Here is a 20,614-nt window from a genome sequence, read left to right as displayed (position 1 = left end):
GATAGAAAGCTTAAAAATCACATTAAATGTCAGTGCTGTTGTGTATTGAATATGAAATACCTGGAGCATTTCCATTAGCTAGTACGTTTTTTTTTTATCATTATATTTTCTACATTTTTATATTGAACCGTAAGAACACTGATTTCTTTTTTTGTTAGTGGTTGCACACTAGATATATACACTGTAGTTATCTTTGTTTCAACAAAAAAAGAGCTATTTAATGTCTCAGTGTTAATAAGGGGATATACTAAACTAGTTTAAAGATGAAATTTAGCTGTTCCATTATACTTTGGGTCATTGAAGATCACAATGGAAAAATCACAACATATCTTTTAAGCAGGATTACAATAGTCCAGCTTTCACCTTTAACAAATTGTTTAAGACTACACAGAATTAAGAAAGTTTCAACTTTCCAGTAATTTCAATTATTTTTTTTAAACTATGTAACTTCGCAGGTTTAGAGAGTCACATCAGTACACCCTGAAACTACCAACAATAAAAAGTGTGTACAATACAGAGATTACTTTCACGGAAAAGATGCATTTATGGAAACTAAGAAATGCATGTATTTTAGAGGCCTTTTCTAGTAATCATATGCAAGATAATACATTTTCAGTCCGCGGTATTTGCTTGCAGTGCATGAACAGTATTCTGAAGTTGCTGTTTGCCATGTGCCGCTTGCTTAGCAAGAACGTCTTTGTTTCATACTGTAAGTCCAGGAAATAAGGGGAAAAAAACCCTTAGAAGAAGTATTCTTTTTGACTATCGTTGATTGTGTTTTGCATACTGAGCTCAGATTTCAGTGCTGTTTCTGCATTGTCCTCATTTTTTGATCCTTTGGCTTCACTTTTTTTATATGCATTCTTTTGCAGATAAATTCGAACTGCTATAGCAGTGATGCATAAAAGGATGAATACAACAACAGCTATTACACCTGCAGAAGAATAAAAAGAAATTAAAGTTTATAAAAATTATTATTACACATTTGGGAGAGAGACATTTTACAAAGAGTGTAAACAGTATATTACTTCATTATCAAATATGGTGCAAACCCTCAGTTATAATTTAAACCAAATCACTAATAGAGAGCAGAGGAGGGTACATAGATACCCCCCCCCCCCCAAAAAAAAGCAGGGGAATATTAATCCAAAGAATCAAAATGTAATATAGAAACAAAACAAGTTCCAGCATTGTAAGTAGTTTCACATAAATTCCAAAAGCAAGGTAAGTGGTACCACCTAGAAATTAGAACCTACACCTACATATGTGCAAAACCTCAAACAAAAAAACAGATCTGGTCATGAAAAAAATCTTTGTGCACAAATATTATCATATGGTATAGGTTAATATACAGATATCAGAGCCTCTCATAGAGTCACATACCCTCAAACTCCGGGAGAACATAAGTAAACAGACATCCATATAGAGGGCTTATTATCTGAAAGGATATTTATCAATGTTCAGACCACAGTAATCCCTCCATTCCCTGTCATTGTTTGCACAAATAGAGGGGTTGGCAAACACTATATTGATACTTCAAACACAGCACTGATATCTGTATATTAACCTATACCATATGAGAATATTTGTGCATAAAGATATTTTTCATGCCCAGATCTTTTTTTTTTTTTTTTACCTGGGGGTTTGCACATATGTAGGTGTAGGTTCTAATTTTTAGGTGTACCACTAACTTTACTTTTAGTATTTATGTGAAACTACTTGCAATGCTGGAGGAGCTTGTGTTGCTTCTATATTACATTTTGATACTTTGAATTAAAAGAGTCCTGTATTCCCTGGCTTTGGTTGAGGGATTATTTATGTACCCTCCTCTGCTCTCTATAAGGGATTTGGTTTAAATTAAAGTTATAACTCTTCTTAACCAGATATACAGAACATTGATTATTCTGCTTAGAACAATTTAAACACCCTTACAGAACAGAAACAAATTGACAGTTTTTATATTTGTCAGAAGTAGAACTTGATTGTCTTCAGCTAGAGATTTGGGCAACTGCTTAAGACGTCTTCTCTCAGAGTAGTGCTTTCTTGACAGCAATACAATACAGTTTCTGTCATCCTACATTCTATTTTTTATATACTAGACTGCCCAAAACAGAAAGTCAGAAACACATATGAAGAAATGCATAAGCTTCTTAAGCAGATCCATGTTTTTTAGATGATAGGGTAACAGTGAACGCTCCTATCGAGGTGACATCATCAAGCGGCTATAAAAAGTGTCAGATTATACCTTGGTGCTGTAATGGTGTAAATAGTATTTTCTTTGTATTACTTTATTCAAAGGCCTCCATTTAAGGAGCTGCCTTTTGTAGCTTTGGGGAACTTGCCGGGCAGGCTTGCTCATGCGAGCCTGCAACTTAAACATAAAGGGACACTAAACCCAAATGTTTTCTTTAATGGTTCAGATAGAGCATGCAATTTTAAGCAGCTTTCTAATTTACTCCTATTATCAATTTTTCTTCATTCTCTTGCTATCTTTATTTAAAAAGCAGGAATATAAAGATTAGGAGCCGGACCATTTATGGTTGAGAAACTGGGTTATGCTTGTTTATTGGTTTGCTAAATGTAGCTACTAATAAACAAGTGCTATCCAGGGGGCTGAACCTAAAATGGGCTGACTTCTAAGCTTTTCAATCCTGCTTTTTAAATAAAGATAGCAAAAGAATGAAGAAAAATTCATAATAGGAGTAAATTAAAAAGTTGCTTAAAATCGCATGCTCTATCTGAATCATGAAATAAAAAATGTGGGTTTAGTATCCCTTTAATAAGCACCAGTTTCAGGACAACTGCTTGTTAACCTGTCAGCAACCTCAGAGATTGTGGCTGTTAAACATTCTGGATTTATTATCCTATGACTGATAACCTATGCTCTTGCATAATTGGTTCTGAGAGAGAAGGGGACAGCGCTGCATGGGTATTTGCGCAATACTAATTGCCAACAGCAGAGATTGCATTGGAGGCACCAAATGCATGCAGATGACTTCCCTGTCTGGGATATTTGTTCACATGCACCTTAAAGGGACACTCAGGTTTTATTATATTTTCATGATTCAGATACAGCATTTAATTTTAAACAACTTTCCAATTTACTTCCATTAAAAAAAATGTGCACAGTCTTTTATATTTACACTTTTTTGAGTCACCAGCTCCTACTGAGCATGTGCAAGAATTCACAGACTATACATATATGCATTTGTGATTGGCTGATTGCTATCACATGGTACAGGGGGAGTGGAAATATACATAACTTTGAAATGTATTAGAAAAAAATCTACTACTCATTTGGGGCGCGATCCGATATAGATCATAGTTTGTGGCGCAAGCAAGGGAACCCCCGCCGCTCGTAGTTTCAGCTTGCAACTCGAGCTATCCCATATACGGCGCCGTCAGATGCTAAAGTGCCATAAGTCTGACAAACCAGTGATGTCCAGAAATCTGGGTAAGTAAAAATTTCTGGAGTCGCCAGTGACTTACGGCACTTTAGAAACTGCCGGCACCTACAAAACCTGACTAAGTTATAAAATCTCCCGTACTGTCTAACACACCTCCCAAACATAGCCCGACACGTATACCCCTCTATCCGCTATCCCTCCTCACTCTCCTAATAATAAAAAATGTATTAACCCCTAAACCGCCGCTCTCGGACCCGCCGCACCTAATAAAGTTATTAACCCCTAAACTGCCGCTCCCGGACCCCGCCGCCACCTACATTAACTACCCCCTAATGTGAGCCCCTTAAACCGCCGCCACCTACATTACCTACCCTCTAATGTGAGCCCCTTACACCGCCGCCAGCTACATTAACTACACCCTAATGTGAGCTCCTACCCCGCCGCCAGCTACATTAACTACCCCCTAATGTGAGCTCCTACCCCGCCGCCAGCTACATTAACTACCCCCTAATGTGAGTTCCTACCCCGCCGCCAGCTACATTAACTACCCCCTAATGTGAGCTCCTACCCCGCCTCCAGCTACATTAACTACCCCCTAATGTGAGCTCCTACCCCGCCGCCAGCTATATTAAATTAATTAACCCCTAAAATACTAAACTATCCCTACCACTAAACCTAAGTCTATTCCTACAAATAGCCCTGAAAAGGGCTTTTTGCGTGTCATTACCCCAAGGTAATCAGCTCTTTACCAGCCCTTAAAAGGGCTTTTGGCGGGGCATTGTCACAAAGAAATCAGCTCTTTTGCCTATAATCTAAATCCCCCTATACCGCCGCCACCTAATAAAGTTATTAACCCCTAAACCGCCGCTCCCGGACCCCACCGCCACCTGCATTAACTACCCCCTAATGTGAGCCCCTTACACCGCCGCCACCTACATTACCTACCCCCTAATGTGAGCCCCTTACACCGCCGCCAGCTACATTAACTACACCCTAATGTGAGCTCCTACCCTGCCGCCAGCTACATTAACTACCCCCTAATGTGAGCTCCTACCCCGCCGCCAGCTACATTAACTACCCCTAATGTGAGCTCCTACCCCGCCGCCAGCTACATTAACTACCCCCTAATGTGAGCTCCTACCCCGCCGCCAGCTATATTAAATTAATTAACCCCTAAAATATTAAACTATCCCTACCACTAAACCTAAGTCTATTCCTACAAATAGCCCTGAAAAGGGCTTTTTGCGTGTCATTGCCCCAAGGTAATCAGCTCTTTACCAGCCCTTAAAAGGGCTTTTGGCGGGGCATTGTCACAAAGAAATCAGCTCTTTTGCCTATAATCTAAATCCCCCTATACCGCCGCCACCTAATAAAGTTATTAACCCCTAAACCGCCGCTCCCGGACCCCACTGCCACCTGCATTAACTACCCCCTAATGTGAGCCCCTTACACCGCCGCCACCTACATTACCTACCCCCTAATGTGAGCCCCTTACACCGCCGCCAGCTACATTAACTACACCCTAATGTGAGCTCCTACCCTGCCGCCAGCTACATTAACTACCCCCTAATGTGAGCTCCTACCCCGCCGCCAGCTACATTAACTACCCCTAATGTGAGCTCCTACCCCGCCGCCAGCTACATTAACTACCCCCTAATGTGAGCTCCTACCCCGCCTCCAGCTATATTAAATTAATTAACCCCTAAAATACTAAACTATCCCTACCACTAAACCTAAGTCTAATCCTACAAATAGCCCTGAAAAGGGCTTTTTGCGTGGCATTACCCCAAAGTAAACAGCTCTATTGCCAGCCCTTAAAAGGGCTTTTTGCGGGGCTTTGCCCCAAGGTAATCAGCTCTTTTACCAGCCCTTAAAAGGGCTTTTGGTGGGGCATTGTCACAAAGAAATCAGCTCTTTTGCCTATAATCTAAATCCCCTTATACCGCCGCCACCTATAATAAATGTATTACCCCCCCTAATCTAATCCCCCTACACCACCACCACCTATATTAACTATATTACCCCCTAATCTAATCCCCCTACACCACCGCGACCTATATTAAATATATTAACCCTAATTATATTAGGGTTAATATAGTTAATATAGTTATTATATAATATATATATTAACTATATTAACCCTAATTATATTAGGGTTAATATAGTTAATATCGTTATTATATTATATATATATATATTAAGTATAATAACCCTATCTAACTCTAACACCCCTAACTAAATTCTTATTAAAATAAATCTAATTAATATTATTAATTAAAATATTCCTATTTAAATCTAAATACTTACCTATAAAATAAACCCTAAGATAGCTACAATGTAATTAATAATTACATTGTAGTTATTTTAGGGTTTATATTTATTTTACAGGTAACTTGGTATTTATTTTAACTAGGTACAATAGCTATTAAATAGTTAATAACTATTTAATAGCTACCTTGTTAAAATATTTACCAATTTACCTGTAAAATAAATCCTAACCTAAGTTACAAATACACCTACACTGTAAATAAATTAAATAAACTACAAATATCTAAACTAAAATACAATGAAATAAACTAAACTAAATTACAAAAAAAACCCCACTAAATTACAAAAAATAAAAAAGATTACAAGAATTTTAAGCTAATTATACCTACTCTAAGCCCCCTAATAAAATAACAAAGCCCCCCAAAATAAAAACATTTCCCTACCCTAATCTAAATTAAAAAAGTTAACAGCTCTATTACCTTACCAGCCCTTAAAAGGGCTTTTTGCGGGGCATGCCCCAAAGAAATCAGCTCTTTTGCCTGTAAAAAAAAACACAATACCACCCCCCAACATTACAACCCACCACCCACATACCCCTACTCTAAACCCACCCAAACCCCCCTTAAAAAACCACATTAGGGGGTTATACATTTAATGTAGGTGGCGGCGGGGTCCGGGAGCGGCGGTTTAGGGGTTAAATACTTTATTAGGGATTGCGGCGGGGGATCGCGGTTGACAGGTAGATAGACATTGCTCATGCGTTAGGTGTTAGGTTTTATTTAGCAGTTCACGGTTGACAGGTAGATAGACATTGCGCATGCGTTGGGTGTTAGGTTTTATTTGGCAGGTAGTTTAGGGAGTTACGGGGCTCCAATACACAGCGTAAGGCTTACAACGGCTGCATTTTGTGGCGAGGTGAAAATGGAGTAAGATTTCTCCATTTTTGCCACGTAAGTCCTTATGCTGTATATTGGATACCAAACTGTGTGGGTTTGGTATACCTGTCTATGGCCCAAAAAACTACGGGTGAAGGCAGAAATATACGAGCGTAACTTCTAGGTTACGCCGTATATAGGATACCAAACCCGTGCAAAATTCGGCGTCGCCGGCTATTGCAGGCGACACTGCATATCGGATCGGGCCCTTGAAATTCAGAGTAAATGCTATTGTATTGTCTTGTTATCTTGCATTTGTTGATTATGTAAATCTACTGTGTTTACTGGTCCTTTAATAAATGTGGGCTATATTTTTATATACACTCAACTGTGCGCTAACCTGATATGAAAATATGAATATTTCACATTCCAAAACACACATACACACACACATATATATATATATATATATATATATATATATATATATATATATATATATATATATATATATATATATTTATGTGTTTATATGTGTCTGTAAATACATATACACAAATATAAATACATAAATACATGTGTACACATATATAGACATACATTTATGTATATATATATATATATATATATATATATATATATATATATATATATATATATATATATATATACCCACATATACATTTTTAGAGATGTTAAAGCCCTTTGGCAGCCTTTTTTCCCCCCTAACACCTGAGATCTGATGTCGTTGAGCCTTTATAACTTTTCTGTGCAATTATTTTAGAATAATTCTTATTAGATGGTATAATATATTTTTGATGTGTTTTATGACACTTTTAGTTTTGCAAAACAATTAACCAGAGCTCTGAGGACACAGTAATCATTCTAGCACAATTGCTCTCCAGTGGAAAAATCGTAATACCAGTGATAAACCCGACGAGCACAAACACCCGCAAAGATTAGCACTCCATTCATAATCTGGCCCTAAATGTTTTATGAACAATATATTCCCAAAGTTCCACTTCTAAGTTTGAATAAGAAAGTTTTTTTGTGAATATGTTATCAATATTGTATTATTAGTATTATTACAATATTTTTTCAACATAGTAATATATATAATAATCATGTCAGCAATAACGTATGCATAATACAACATTACCTCCAATGACTGCTGAATCATTTTTGAATGCATTATCTAGTGGTTCCCCATCATTTTTTGGTCCTAAGTGATCTGTAAAAATAAATAAATAAATAAATGTATAAATAATAGTAATGAAGATGGCTTAGCAATACGTATTGTAGGTATCAGAATTATGTTTGAAAGACAAATATGTATCAAATACAATTATTATTACATTTGTGCAATAAGAATTGGGTTAGAATATGTAAATAGAAATATATATATATATATATATATATATATATATATATAATGTAAAAAAAAATACATTAACTGTACCTGCAAATAAGTGAGTTGTTTCACTTGAAGTTGAGTCTATTGCATTCAAAGAGCCACAGTTAGATTCTGTAATTTGTCCTCTCATTATAATAAATTGTGAGCTTTCATGGGATAAAAGAGCTTTAAGTGGAACAACATGGTTAAATTGCACAGCTGAAAGGCATCCAATAAATCCATGTGTTATAGCCCTCATGGTCTCTTGATCTATATCCATATTGTCCACTACCACAGAAGGACAACAAAAGGAGAAAATACAATCAGGATAAAGTCATAATAAAATATAAAAAAGTATAATGTTATATATAAATAATAGCCTAAAATTCATACATGACAATTGTGAAAAGAAATTGAAAGGCAATATTTTTTTTAAAATTTACTGATAAGCTTTCCTTCATATTCAAAATGACAGCCCACTAATTTCATATTGACAATAAACAGCAAACTATTATCCACCAAAACTTTTGGACATCTTTGAGAGACAAAGGCAAATATTTTATTCCAGTTTTAAATTTGCTACAATCTAGAATAATATATGATAAATCTCAGTAAGCATCTATAACAACCAAGTTAATGTTGGTATTCAACAGCCGCATTGTTGCCTTTCTATTTTATTTTACTTTACTTTTTTAGAATGTGCTGTAATTATATAGCCCTTATATTTATAAATAATCATGATAAACAAACATCTTATATTATTTAGTCCAAATATTTAAAAGTTTTCTTTATTAAATTAAAAAAAAGCAACTCATATTATTTTACATTTCTTCATTGCTATTCTATGTTTGTTACTTTTGGCAAAAAAATGTATAACTATGAACAAATCTGTTCTATCATAGCAACTTATTAAAATAGTTTACTGTGTTTTTCTAAAGACAGACTTTTTTATACACATGAAGCTGAAAATATAGTCGTTATAAAGATAATTCTCCAGTTTATGAATTTTTAGCCATATGAACAAGCTAGATCAAAAGAAGAAAACTGCAGTGTTTGGAGTATGAGATACAAAATCAGGATTTGATAAACTATAAAAGATCATGAACAAAACTCTGCACATCTTTGTGAATCATCACACTACTGTTGAAAGAAATCTGGACTCAAAGAACTGGTAAAAAAAAAAAACAACACCTTTTTCCTCAAAATCTTGATGAACGTTAATTAACTGTGAAAAAGTAGATTTTCTTTGGAACCCTTATACATCAGAAGAAAGAAAATATTTTATGCATTAAATGAAGTTGAAATTAACTTATATAAAAAAAAAATACATTTTAAGATGAACACTTTTCACAACTAATCTATTAAAGTAAGCAATTACCATCCCTGTCTTGAAAATGTACTGTTAAGTATGGCTAAGTATAGTCTGATTTTAAAAAGATACCTTGGTTTACATAAGGAAATGTTCATTACAAATATGATGCAATAGATTTCAGTTCATTTTATCTTTTTAATCACTGTCAGTAACTTTAGAATCAGAAAAAAATGCCTAAACTTTATGAAAGTTAAAGTCCCTGTGTCTGCTTTTTTTTTCCTAGCACCTGAGATCTTGTATCTTTGAGCCCTTATAACTTTTGTGTGCAATATTTTTTTTTTAAATAATTGTTATTAGACAGTGTTAATGAGTGTAACTGTACTTTGTAATGTATTTTTTTAAGTGTTTCGTGAATTTTTTTGTTTTGCAAAGCTGTTAACTACAGCTCTTCGAGTGCGGAAAGAATTGTTGCATAAAAGGCGAATGCACGCATGCGCGCAATCAAAATTTTTCAAAACTTGTAATACCTGCGCAATGGAAATTGATTGTGAAAATACCACATCTCTTGCGGAAAACTCATAATGCGCTACATGTAATCTTGCCCATTTTAAGATCCGCTTCTAGGATCATTCTTTGTCTTTGAATAAAGCTAAAATATGGATATTCTTTAGGATGAAATAATTGAGGTGGTCCCCAGTTTTCAAATATTATAATGTGTCTGTTTGAAATTGCTTCACTAAACCATAACACTTTCAAAATAATGCCACCTTACTCATATGTGATTTATAGTGCATTCTTCCTTAATATATTTAATTAAAAATAAAAACATAAATAAATAAATAAATAAAACCTGCAATGCCCAAATCAGGACAAAAAAATCACTAATTTCTATTATTTTCATAAGCAGGTTGATTTTTTACAAGTCCCTCTTTTAAAAAAATATAAATTATGTCTATATTGCCAGGTGTTCCCCTTGCAAGAAAAAAAAGTGTTTTTATTTCTGTTCTGGCACAAAGGGGCCTCTCTAGTTTATATTCTAACACCCAAAAGCCTGTTTGGGTCCCTATTTTGCATGCGTCTACTGTTGATGACAATTTACTAATGTGATCAGAATAAGATCCATGGTCACCTGGCCATTTTCCATATGATTTACTAAAATCTTCACAAAACTATACTATTTGTTTTTATAGATTTTTTGTTGTTGCAGCTTTCTCAAATGCCATGAAATATAACTATAATAATGGCATATTCTTTGTCTGCTTGGTCTGCCAAAAATGTATAACAATGTATAATTTGTGGGCCACTCAATGACATTTGACAATAGTGTTTATGTAGTTCTCTTGGTTTAATTTGTTAAAAAGCATACATACTGTAGGTATACTCAGGAGCAGCAATGCACTACTGGGTGCTAGCTGTTAATTGGTGGCTGCACATATATGCCTCTTTTAATTGGCTCACCTGTTGCTGCTTCTTCAACAAATTATACCAAGAGAATGATGACAATTTGATAATAGAAATACATTAGAATTAAAAGTTATTTAAAATTGAATGCTCTAAATAATGAAAGAAAACTTTAGGTTGCGTGTCCTATTAAATCTAATGTAACAGAAAATGTATTTTTTGAAGTACAATGTCCCTTTAAAATAAACACAAAACCAACTTTATAATCCTTGAAAAAATAACTTTGAGAGATCATCTTTTTAACTCTTTGTGAATGTGAATGTGAATGCTCATAAATCTGCAATCTTTAGAAGAAAATTATGTTCCATGATGTCTGATTATAAAATTGAGAGATAAGTGAGGAATTAGGTCTGATATGAATCACTTGCTCATTTGGTAGGAAGCACTTATTTCAGATTATGCTTGAACTTTGACAAAAGTAGTTTTTTGACTTGATTAATTACATTCATGGAACTGTATTTCTACCAATTATATACATGATGTGACATTTTGTACTCTTAAGAAATAATCTATATTTTCTGATTTACCTGATGGTTTACCAAGCCCAAGGGACTGAATTGCGCTGAATTCTACACCTGAAGTAAGAATGTATTTTACTGAGGAATACTGATCAACCTAAGATATTCAGGAAAAAAGGAATAGGAAACAAAAAATACTATTTTAAATATCATCAATTTTTATACAGTTTCTTTGCATCTTTGAAAGATTCTATAAAACGTAAACATTGTCATGCTTTGATATAATTATTAAGAATCACTATATAATATAGGGAAAAATACTCTATGCTCGGTAGTTTATTTAACCTTTAACAAGGTTAGAGAGCAAAATGATAAAATGATTAAACTTTGAGTGCATTTTTCAAAATGATAACATTCAAATTGAACATTTCTAATCTTTCACATAAATTATAACTACTTTTGGTGAATCAGGATATGAAAATGAAATATTCATTCAAGAAAGTTGTACATTAAAATTAAAGGGTGGCTTTTTAGAGGAGTAGTATAAGAGGACCTTGTTCTAATGTTTCTATGATTTACATTGATAGAAAAACTCCGGCTAGATTACGAGCTGTGCGTTAGGGTAAAAAAGCAGCGTTAAGAGGTCCTAACGCTGCTTTTTTACACCCGCTGGTATTACGATTCTTGCAGGTTTAGGGTGACCGCACACTTCTTTGGCCTTACCGCAAAACGACTTACGTAAACTTTGTAAAGTCTTTTTTCTATGGGACTTCCATAGCGCTGATATTACGAGTCTGTCCTGGGAGGCCAAAAAGTGAGCGGTACACCCTACCCTGTCAAGAGTCCTAACGCATTTAAAAGTCAGTAGTTATGAGTTTTACACTACAATGCTGTAGCATAAAACTCATAACTAAAGTGCTAAAAAGTACACTTACACCCATAAACTACCTATTAACCCCTAAACCGAGGCCCTCCCGCATCGCAAATACAAAAATAACAAATTTAACCCCTAATCTGCCGCTCCGGACACCGCCGCCACCTACATTATATTTATGAACCCCTAATCTGCTGCCCCCAACATCGCCAACACCTATATTATATTTATTAAACCCTAATATGCCACCCCCAATGTTGCCGCCACCTACCTACACTTATTAACCCCTAATCTGTCGCCCCCAACATTGCCGCCACTATAATAAACATATTAACCCCTAAACTGCCACACTCCCGCCTCGCAAACATTAGTTAAATATTATTAATCCCTAATCTGTCATCTCTAACATCGCTGCCACCTACCTACATTTATTAACTCCTAATCTGCCGCCCCCAATGTCGCCGCCACTATATTAAAATTATTAACCCATAAACCTAAGTCTAACCCTAAACCTAACACCCACTAACTTAAATAAAATTTAAATAAGTCTAAATAAAATTACTATCATTAACTAAATTATATGTATTTAAATCTAAATACTTACTTGAAAAATAAACCCTAAACTAGCTACAATATAACTAATAGTTACATTGTATCTATCTTATGGTTTATTTTTATTTTACAGGCAAGTTTGTATTTATTTTAACTAGGTACAATAGTTATTAAATAGTTATTAACTATTTAATAACTACCTAGCTAAAATAAATACAAATTTACCTGTAAAATAAAACCTAACCTAAGTTACACTAACACCTAACACTACACTACAATTAAATAAATTAACTAAATTAAATACAATTACCTAAATTAAATTAGCTAAAGTACAAAAAAACAAACACTAAATTACAGAAAATAATAAACAAATTACAGAAATTTAAACTAATTACACCTAAGCTAATAGCCCTATTAAAATAAAAATGATCCAATGAGCCAATAGGATTGAGCTTGCATTCTATTGGCTGATTGGAACAGCCAATAGAATGTGAGCTCAATCCTATTGGCTGATTGGATCAGCCAATAGGATTGAACTTTTTTCTACCTTAATTCCGATTGGCTGATAGAATTCTATCAGCCAATCGGAATCTAAGGGACGCCATCTTAGATGATGTCACTTAAAGGTACCTTCATTCTGTTTTAGTCGTCACCAGAAGAGGATGCTCCGCGCCGGATGGATGAAGATAGAAGATGCCGTCTGGATGAAGACTTCTGCCCATCTGGAGGACCCCTTCTGTCCGGCTTGGATGAAGACTTCTGCCCGTCTGGAGGACCACTTCTGCCCGGCTTGGATGAAGACGTCTTCCGGTAAGTCGATCTTCAGGGGGTTAGTGTTAGGTTTTTTTAAGGGTGTATTGGGTGCGTTTTATTTTTTAGATTAGGGTTTGGGCGGCAAAAGAGCTAACTGCCCTTTTAAAGGCAATGCCCATCCAAATGCCCTTTTCAGGGCAATGGGGAGATTAGTTTTTTTTAGATAGTATTTTATTTGGGGGTTGGTTGTGTGGGTGGTGGGTTATACTGTTGGGGGATTGTTTGTATTTTGTTTTACAGGTAAAAAAGCTGATTTCTTTGGGGCAATGCCCACAAAAGGCCCTTTTAAGGGCTATTGGTAGTTTATTTTAGGCTAGGGTTTTTTTTATTTGGGGGGGGCTTTTTTATTTTAATAGGGCTATTAGATTAGGTGTAATTAGTTTAAATTTCCTTCATTTGTTTATTATTTTCTGTAATTTAGTGAGTTCTGTTTGTACTTTAGCTAATTTAATTTAATTTAGGTAATTGTATTTAATTTAGTTAATTTATTTAATTATAGCGCAGTGTTAGGTGTAACGACGGGTTTCTGAAAACTCATAATACCAGCGCTGCATGTAAGTGAGCAGTGAGGGAAAACTGCTCGTTAGCACCGCATAGCCTCTAACGCAAAACTCGTAATCTAGGTGTCGAAAACTTATTCCAAAACACATTATGCAAGCTTAGGTGATTTTTCCATCATTTTCTAAGCCAATCCAATCTATAAGAGTACTGTTTATTGTTTAAATTAGTAAAACCGATCAAATTAGAAGGAAAGTCCATTTAAATACATGAAAAGCCTTTAGAAACCAACTTTAAAAGGAGTTTTTCATACACCTTGGCAGAAGCAGAAAACAGGTCCAATGTCTAAAAGTGACATCTATTTCTCTCTGTGGAATCTGCTAGTACATAATAACTTCTATTACCTTTAAATCCTAATATTATTTGCAGCAAGCTGCAGCTGACACATTCTCTGACTATTGCGTTAACAACCATTGGACTTTAACTAAAGCCATACCTTCCAACACCAACTTTCCATACGGAAACTCCCATCACTTCCCTGCCTTGTATCCTGTCAATGTCATTAACCTTTTCTTTCTTTTTTTTATCTTTTTTTTTTTAGGTTATGTTAAGTATACAACATTCCAATGGTTCTCAAAAAACATAAATGGTACTCTTTCTAGTTTAACAATAGCTAATGATACAAGCATTAAGCAACAAATATGAATAATAAAGATATACAATTCAAACCTCCATTTTTATAATGTGTTCTATGTTGGATTCCTCCAGAAACTCTAAAGGTCACTCTTGGACCTAACTGTACGCTTATAGTAGGGAGGAAGAAAATTAGCATATAAATGGGTCATTCTTGGACCTAGGTATATTAGAGTAAACTTTAGTAACTGATAAATAGTGTACACCAATATATATGAAAACATCTAATTAATGCTGATAGGTACATTGATAGGGGAGACCATCATTGGTAACCTTGGTAAAATAAATTGTCCTAGTAGATATTCAATAGTGACTCTATAGGGCATAGGGACATATCTTGATGGGTATGGACTAAGATCGTCTGAATAAATAGTAATTTAAATGAGTATATTAAGATATGTGTATACCACAAGTCTAAGTTTGTAGATTTGAGCTCTAGAGGGATAAACTAATAAAGGGGTAAATCAGTGCATATAGCACTTGTCAATGAGTAGTTATCTGCAACTAGTAATATTGTTATCTGCAACTAGTAATATTGGCGGTCTCAAAGTAAAATACTAAAGACATGCCACCTCGGCCGCAGGCAGCACATCAACAGTAGATAATTAATATTTATATCAACCTACCTTAGGAAGATATAGGTAAATGAGTAAAAGAAGTTATTGTGGTCAAGATCAACACTCTTTAATTATAAATATCATGCATAAGGGTCTATAGCCGGCAAACTAGAACTTGCTGCTCTGTGTAATTAGGGCCTTGATTGTGCTACAGCCCTTACAAGATACAACTGTGGTGTTTGATTATATCTACCACTTCTGGCATCAAAATTAAAACTCTACTCTCATGTATTAAATATGACACTTGTAGTAATAAAGCATGTGGTTAGTATCATATTTGTATTATGACATCTTATTAGCGGACCTTATAAATCAAATTCTAGCCTAACTAAATTACTATGTTGACAATTAGTCAGCTCCAGGCACTCAGCTCTAGTGATTGTGTGTTCTTGATACAATTCTGGCTCCCATAGATCAGATGTATCTTTCCTCTGATGTCACTCCTATGTCGCTCAATTTGTAGCCCTCTATTGTGTATGTAAGGTTTCAGGTAAGGAGAATGTTCACTCCAGGGTATTCCCTTTTGCTGGGATGTTAGCTGGCTCTGGTCATCGCGGGTCACTCTGGGCTTTCTATCAGAGATGCGCCTAAAGGCGGTAAGAGCTGGGGATCGGTAGAAGTGTCAGCCAATAAAGAAATTCACATTCAGAAACGTTTGGTTTGCAAGGCGTTTTGTATTTGTGGAGAAAACCCTCTATTGTTTCTTAGCTGTAAGTCTGTCTGCCTCATTCTCATCCCATGTGGGATCATTCACTTCTGACATGTTTTTAATCGCCATCTTATAATACACAACACCAGGCTCAATCTGTGCCATCTGTGTCAGATGGGGAGAGGTATCCAGTGTGTATTGCCAATCTCCCAAGGTCTTGCATGTCCGCCGTGGAGGTATGGAGTGGGTAGTGGTTTTTAAGTGTCCAGGTTCCCTTTGGTCTGCACTGTGGCCAAGGGAGATGACCCCCAGCATGCCCCTCCATCCAAGCCCAGACCAAGGCTGCTATAATTAAGTCTCTGAGCGCTTTAAATGGGAGACTGGGATGTCTCATTCTGAGGCCGCACTGTAGAGATCAGAATGGTTAGTTCCCTCTCTAGTTGCTGGAAGTGGTCCTGTAGAAGCCGACCCATCTTTGCCTCCCATCTTGCCAGAGCCTTCATGTGCACTTAGTGAGATAGATGGAGTTACTAGAGCAGATTAGTCCTTTAAAATAGCCGTTTAATCCAAGTGATTATTCCCTATTAGAAATGAAAGAAAGAAGCAATTTAACAGCCAATCAGATTCAAGTTCAATCCGATTGGCTGATTGGATCAGCCAATCAGATTGAGCTCACATTCTATTGGCTGATCGGAACAGCCAATAGAATGCAAGCTCAATCTGATTGGCTGATTGGATCAGCCAATCGGATTGAACTTGAATCTGATTGGCTGATTCCATCAGCCAATCAGAATTTTCCTACCTTAATTCTGATTGGCTGATAGAATCCTATCAGCCAATCGGAATTCGAGGGACGCCATCTTGGATGACATCCCTTAAAGGAACCTTCATTCGTCATCTAGCCATCAGAAGAAGAGGATGGATCCGCGCTGGAGGTCTTCAAGATGGAGCAGCTCGTCATCGGATTGAAGAACATAGAAGATGCGGCTTGGATGAAGATGTTTGCCGGTCCGGATCTACTCTTCTGCCCGAAGATGGAATTCTTCAGCTGCCGCTTGGATCAAGACTTCAGCCGGAGGAAGGACGTCACTCTTCAGCCCCTGCTTGGGCTTGGATCAAGAATTCGGAGGCTCTTCTGGACAGATCGGGATCCGGTGTGGTGAAGACAAGGTAGGGAGATTTTCAGGGGCTTAGTGTTAAGTTTATTTAAGGGGGGGTTTGGGTTAGATTAGGGGTATGTAGGTGGTGGGTTGTAATGTTGGGAGGGGGGTATTGTATGTTTTTTTTTTCCAGGCAAAAGAGCTGAATTCTTTGGGGCATGCCCCGCAAAGGGCCCTTTTAAGGGCTGGTAAGGTAAAAAAGCTTTTCTATTTTAATTTTAGAATAGGGTAGGGCATTTTTTTATTTTGGGGGTCTTTGTTATTTTATTAGGGGGCTTAGAGTAGGTGTAATTAGTTTAAAATTGTTGTAATATTTTTCTAATGTTTGTAAATATTTTTTTATTTTTTGTAACTTAGTTCTTTTTTATTTTTTGTACTTTAGTTAGTTTATTTAATTGTATTTATTTGTAGGTATTGTATTTAATTAATTTATTGATAGTATAGTGTTAGGTTTAATTGTAGATAATTGTAGGTATTTATTTAATTAATTTATTGATAGTGTAGTGTTAGGTTTAATTGTAACTTAGGTTAGGATTTATTTTACAGGTAATTTTGTAATTATTTTAACTAGGTAGCTATTAAATAGTTCTTAATTATTTAATAGCTATTGTACCTGGTTAAAATAATTACAAAGTTGCCTGTAAAATAAATATTAATCCTAAAATAGCTACAATATAATTATAATTTATATTGTAGCTATATTAGGGTTTATTTTACAGGTAAGTATTTAGCTTTAAATAGGAATAAGTTATTTAATAAGAGTTAATTTATTTTGTTAGATTTAAATTATATTTAATTTAGGGGGGTGTTAGGGTTAGGGTTAGAATTAGCTTTAGGGGTTAAAAAATTTATTAGAGTAGCGGTGAGGTCCGGTCAGCAGATTAGGGGTTAATGCTTGAAGGTAGGTGTCGGCGATTTTAGGGAGGGAAGATTAGGGGTTAATACTATTTATTATAGGGTTATTGAGGTGGGAGTGAGGCAGATTAGGTGTTAATACATTTATTATAGTAGCGGTGAGGTCCGGTCGGCAGATTAGGGGTTAATAAGTGTAGGCAGGTGGAGGCGACGTTGGGGGTGGCAGATTAGGGGTTAATAAATATAATATAGGGGTCGGCGGTGTTAGGGGCAGCAGATTAGGGGTACATAGGGATAACGTAGGTGGCGGCGGTCGGCAGATTAGGGGTTAAAAATTTTTAATAGAGTGGCGGCGATGTGGGGGGGCCTTGGTTTAGGGGTACATAGGTAGTTTATGGGTGTTAGTGTACTTTAGAGCACAGTAGTTAAGAGCTTTATTAACCGGCGTTTGCCCAGAAAGCTCTTAACTCCTGGCTTTTTGCTGCGGCTGGAGTTTTTTTGTTAGATTTCTAATGCTCACTTCAGCCACGACTCTAAATACCGGCGTTAGAAAGATTCCATTGAAAAGATAGGATACGCAATTGACGTAAGGGGATCTGCGGTATGGAAAAGTCGCGACTGGAAAGTGAGCGTTAGACCCTTTCCTAACTGACTCCAAATACCAGTGGGCGGTAAAAACCAGCGTTAGGAGCCTCTAACGCTGGTTTTGACGGCTACCGCCAAACTCTAAATCTAGGCGATAATGCATTAAACACTATTAGGCACTCATTATCAATAATCATTATTGAATTACTGAGAGATAACAATATTTTTATTGAACAACTATGAAAAACACTAGTTCTAGCCTTTGTATTTGTAGAATGCCAGTAAGAAGGAGAGTGAGGTTCATCTTGGGGGCCTTTATAAATGAAAATTATGTTTGGTATCCAGCTTTTTAGAAGGGTGGGCCAATTAGAGAATGTGTGATAGGTAAACAGCTGTTTTAACAGCATATGTGTTGGAGAGTATGAGTGAGGCAGGGAATTGTAGGGCAAGAAGTTCATCACATTTTCCTTAATGCCTGAGTAACAGCATAGTATGAAAGGATTTTATGAATGGAGATGAATGCCTGATATATTTAGCCATCTAGAAGTATTGTCCCTGGAATGGTTTGGTCAACCTTTTTAAAGGCTCTGGGACATTTGCTGAATGACAAGAAACTGTGCTGCAAGATCATTATTTGCCTTTTCATTATCTCTGAGAGCAGGTGTATTGTGAAAATGAGCTTGTATAGTACATGAAAGAAAACGCTATGCACTTAAAGCCTTGTATTACACTGTGTGCTCAGGGTAATCCAAGTTTAAGACATGCTATTTAAAAAGACATAAATAGTTTGCATCAGTCAATGTGAATGCTACACTTTTTCCTGAAATTACCAATGAGTCATAGATCCAGTGCCCGGATTCATTATTTTGCAGGTTTAATACAGAGTAATTGCCTCATAAATATAAACTTTGAAAGAAGCGTAATAGAACATTAAAGATATATAACTCCCTCTGTGGGTTCTAAAAACAACATTGACAGATGGAGGGTGTATTTTTCAGCATGGTTAGAATTTTTACAGTGGGGAGATTACAGTAAGAGATAAAAGTGGTGAAGTGGGGTCATTTCATCATAATTATGATTTTATAATGTATTACAATAAACTGCAGTGGGGGATCCAAGTAAGTGCAGTTCAAGATAACTGTGGAGGAAAGGAGCTTGGTCAGTACAGTTAGGCTCACTTTCCATGAGCTATCAAAGTCAGAAGTATTAGAAATTTTGCACTGGGTGAGGTCTCAGGGTTAGTTTTGATTGGGACCCAGGTCGGTGTGTATAAGGATAATTGTGGGGGTAGGATCTGGGTTAGTGTCATTAGAGTTTAATTTAGTCTGGGGTAAGTCAAGTTTAATTGTTTTAAGGGGGGATGCAGTTATCTTTGTTTCCAGTAGAGCGACCATGGTAATTTATATTGGTTTACAACAATGGTGCCTATGTAACATAAGTAGCAATGATATTCCAAAGGGTGTCAGAAACTCCCCGATGACTCATCATAGCAACCAAATACTCATTTATTTAGTGACGCACACCTTTTATTTTGTCATTAAACAATAGGGTAGTGAATTTAGTACCTCTCTATAGTTCCTTTAAAAGCAAGTTTTATTTTCATTTGATTCTTACCTCCACAAAAATATTTTCTTCTCTTCTTAAAATCTTCACTTTGTGTAGCTGTCCATCAGCTAAATTTTTTAAACTGATGCTGAAAACCTCAGGATCAAGATGGCTATCTAGCTTGTACCTAATTTGTAAACTTCCTGCAAAAATAAAGTAGAATTATTACTTTATAAACTTTAGTATATATATATATATATATATATATATATATATATACCTGGTCTGAGGACGGGGGCATAGAAGCATTTTTGCTAAAACATGTATAATGGAAAGATGTTTATTTTCAAAACTCAAATGCATTAAGGTGCATTTCAATGTTGTGTTTTATGTCCATTAAGTCTTTACCTGTTCAGACGAACCTCTCACAGTAAACCCCACTTAAATTTAAAATACCTGATACATCTCCTAATTCCATTTAAAATATTATATGTGGAATTATCTAGTTCAGGAGTTAAGAACTAGATCCGCTAAATCCTTTTAAATTCTAATAAGGTATTCATTGCATAAGGCTAAATGGGACTTATGAATTGACATAA

The 20,614-nt window shown here is 35.7% G+C and overlaps 1 protein-coding gene across 1 annotated transcript in view; it reads right to left on the bottom strand.

The window, feature by feature from the left end:
• Window positions 1-253: 253 nt before the first annotated feature.
• CNTNAP4 (contactin associated protein family member 4) overlaps window positions 254-20,614 on the bottom strand; it is a 190,665-nt gene continuing 170,304 nt past the window's right edge. Inside the window, exons 18-22 of the mRNA XM_053699959.1 lie at window positions 20,085-20,218; window positions 11,244-11,331; window positions 8,010-8,231; window positions 7,710-7,781; window positions 254-934 (exon numbers count right to left, since the gene is read on the bottom strand). Of these exons, the coding sequence (XP_053555934.1) occupies window positions 741-934; window positions 7,710-7,781; window positions 8,010-8,231; window positions 11,244-11,331; window positions 20,085-20,218 (710 nt within the window). The 3' untranslated portion in view covers window positions 254-740. The remainder of the gene's footprint in view (window positions 935-7,709; window positions 7,782-8,009; window positions 8,232-11,243; window positions 11,332-20,084; window positions 20,219-20,614) is intronic.

Source organism: Bombina bombina, chromosome 2 (assembly GCF_027579735.1).
Source record: "Bombina bombina isolate aBomBom1 chromosome 2, aBomBom1.pri, whole genome shotgun sequence".
In the NCBI taxonomy this organism is placed as follows: domain Eukaryota; kingdom Metazoa; phylum Chordata; class Amphibia; order Anura; family Bombinatoridae; genus Bombina; species Bombina bombina.
Note: the sequence above shows the minus strand (reverse complement) of the source record. Positions and strands in the feature narration are given on the sequence as shown.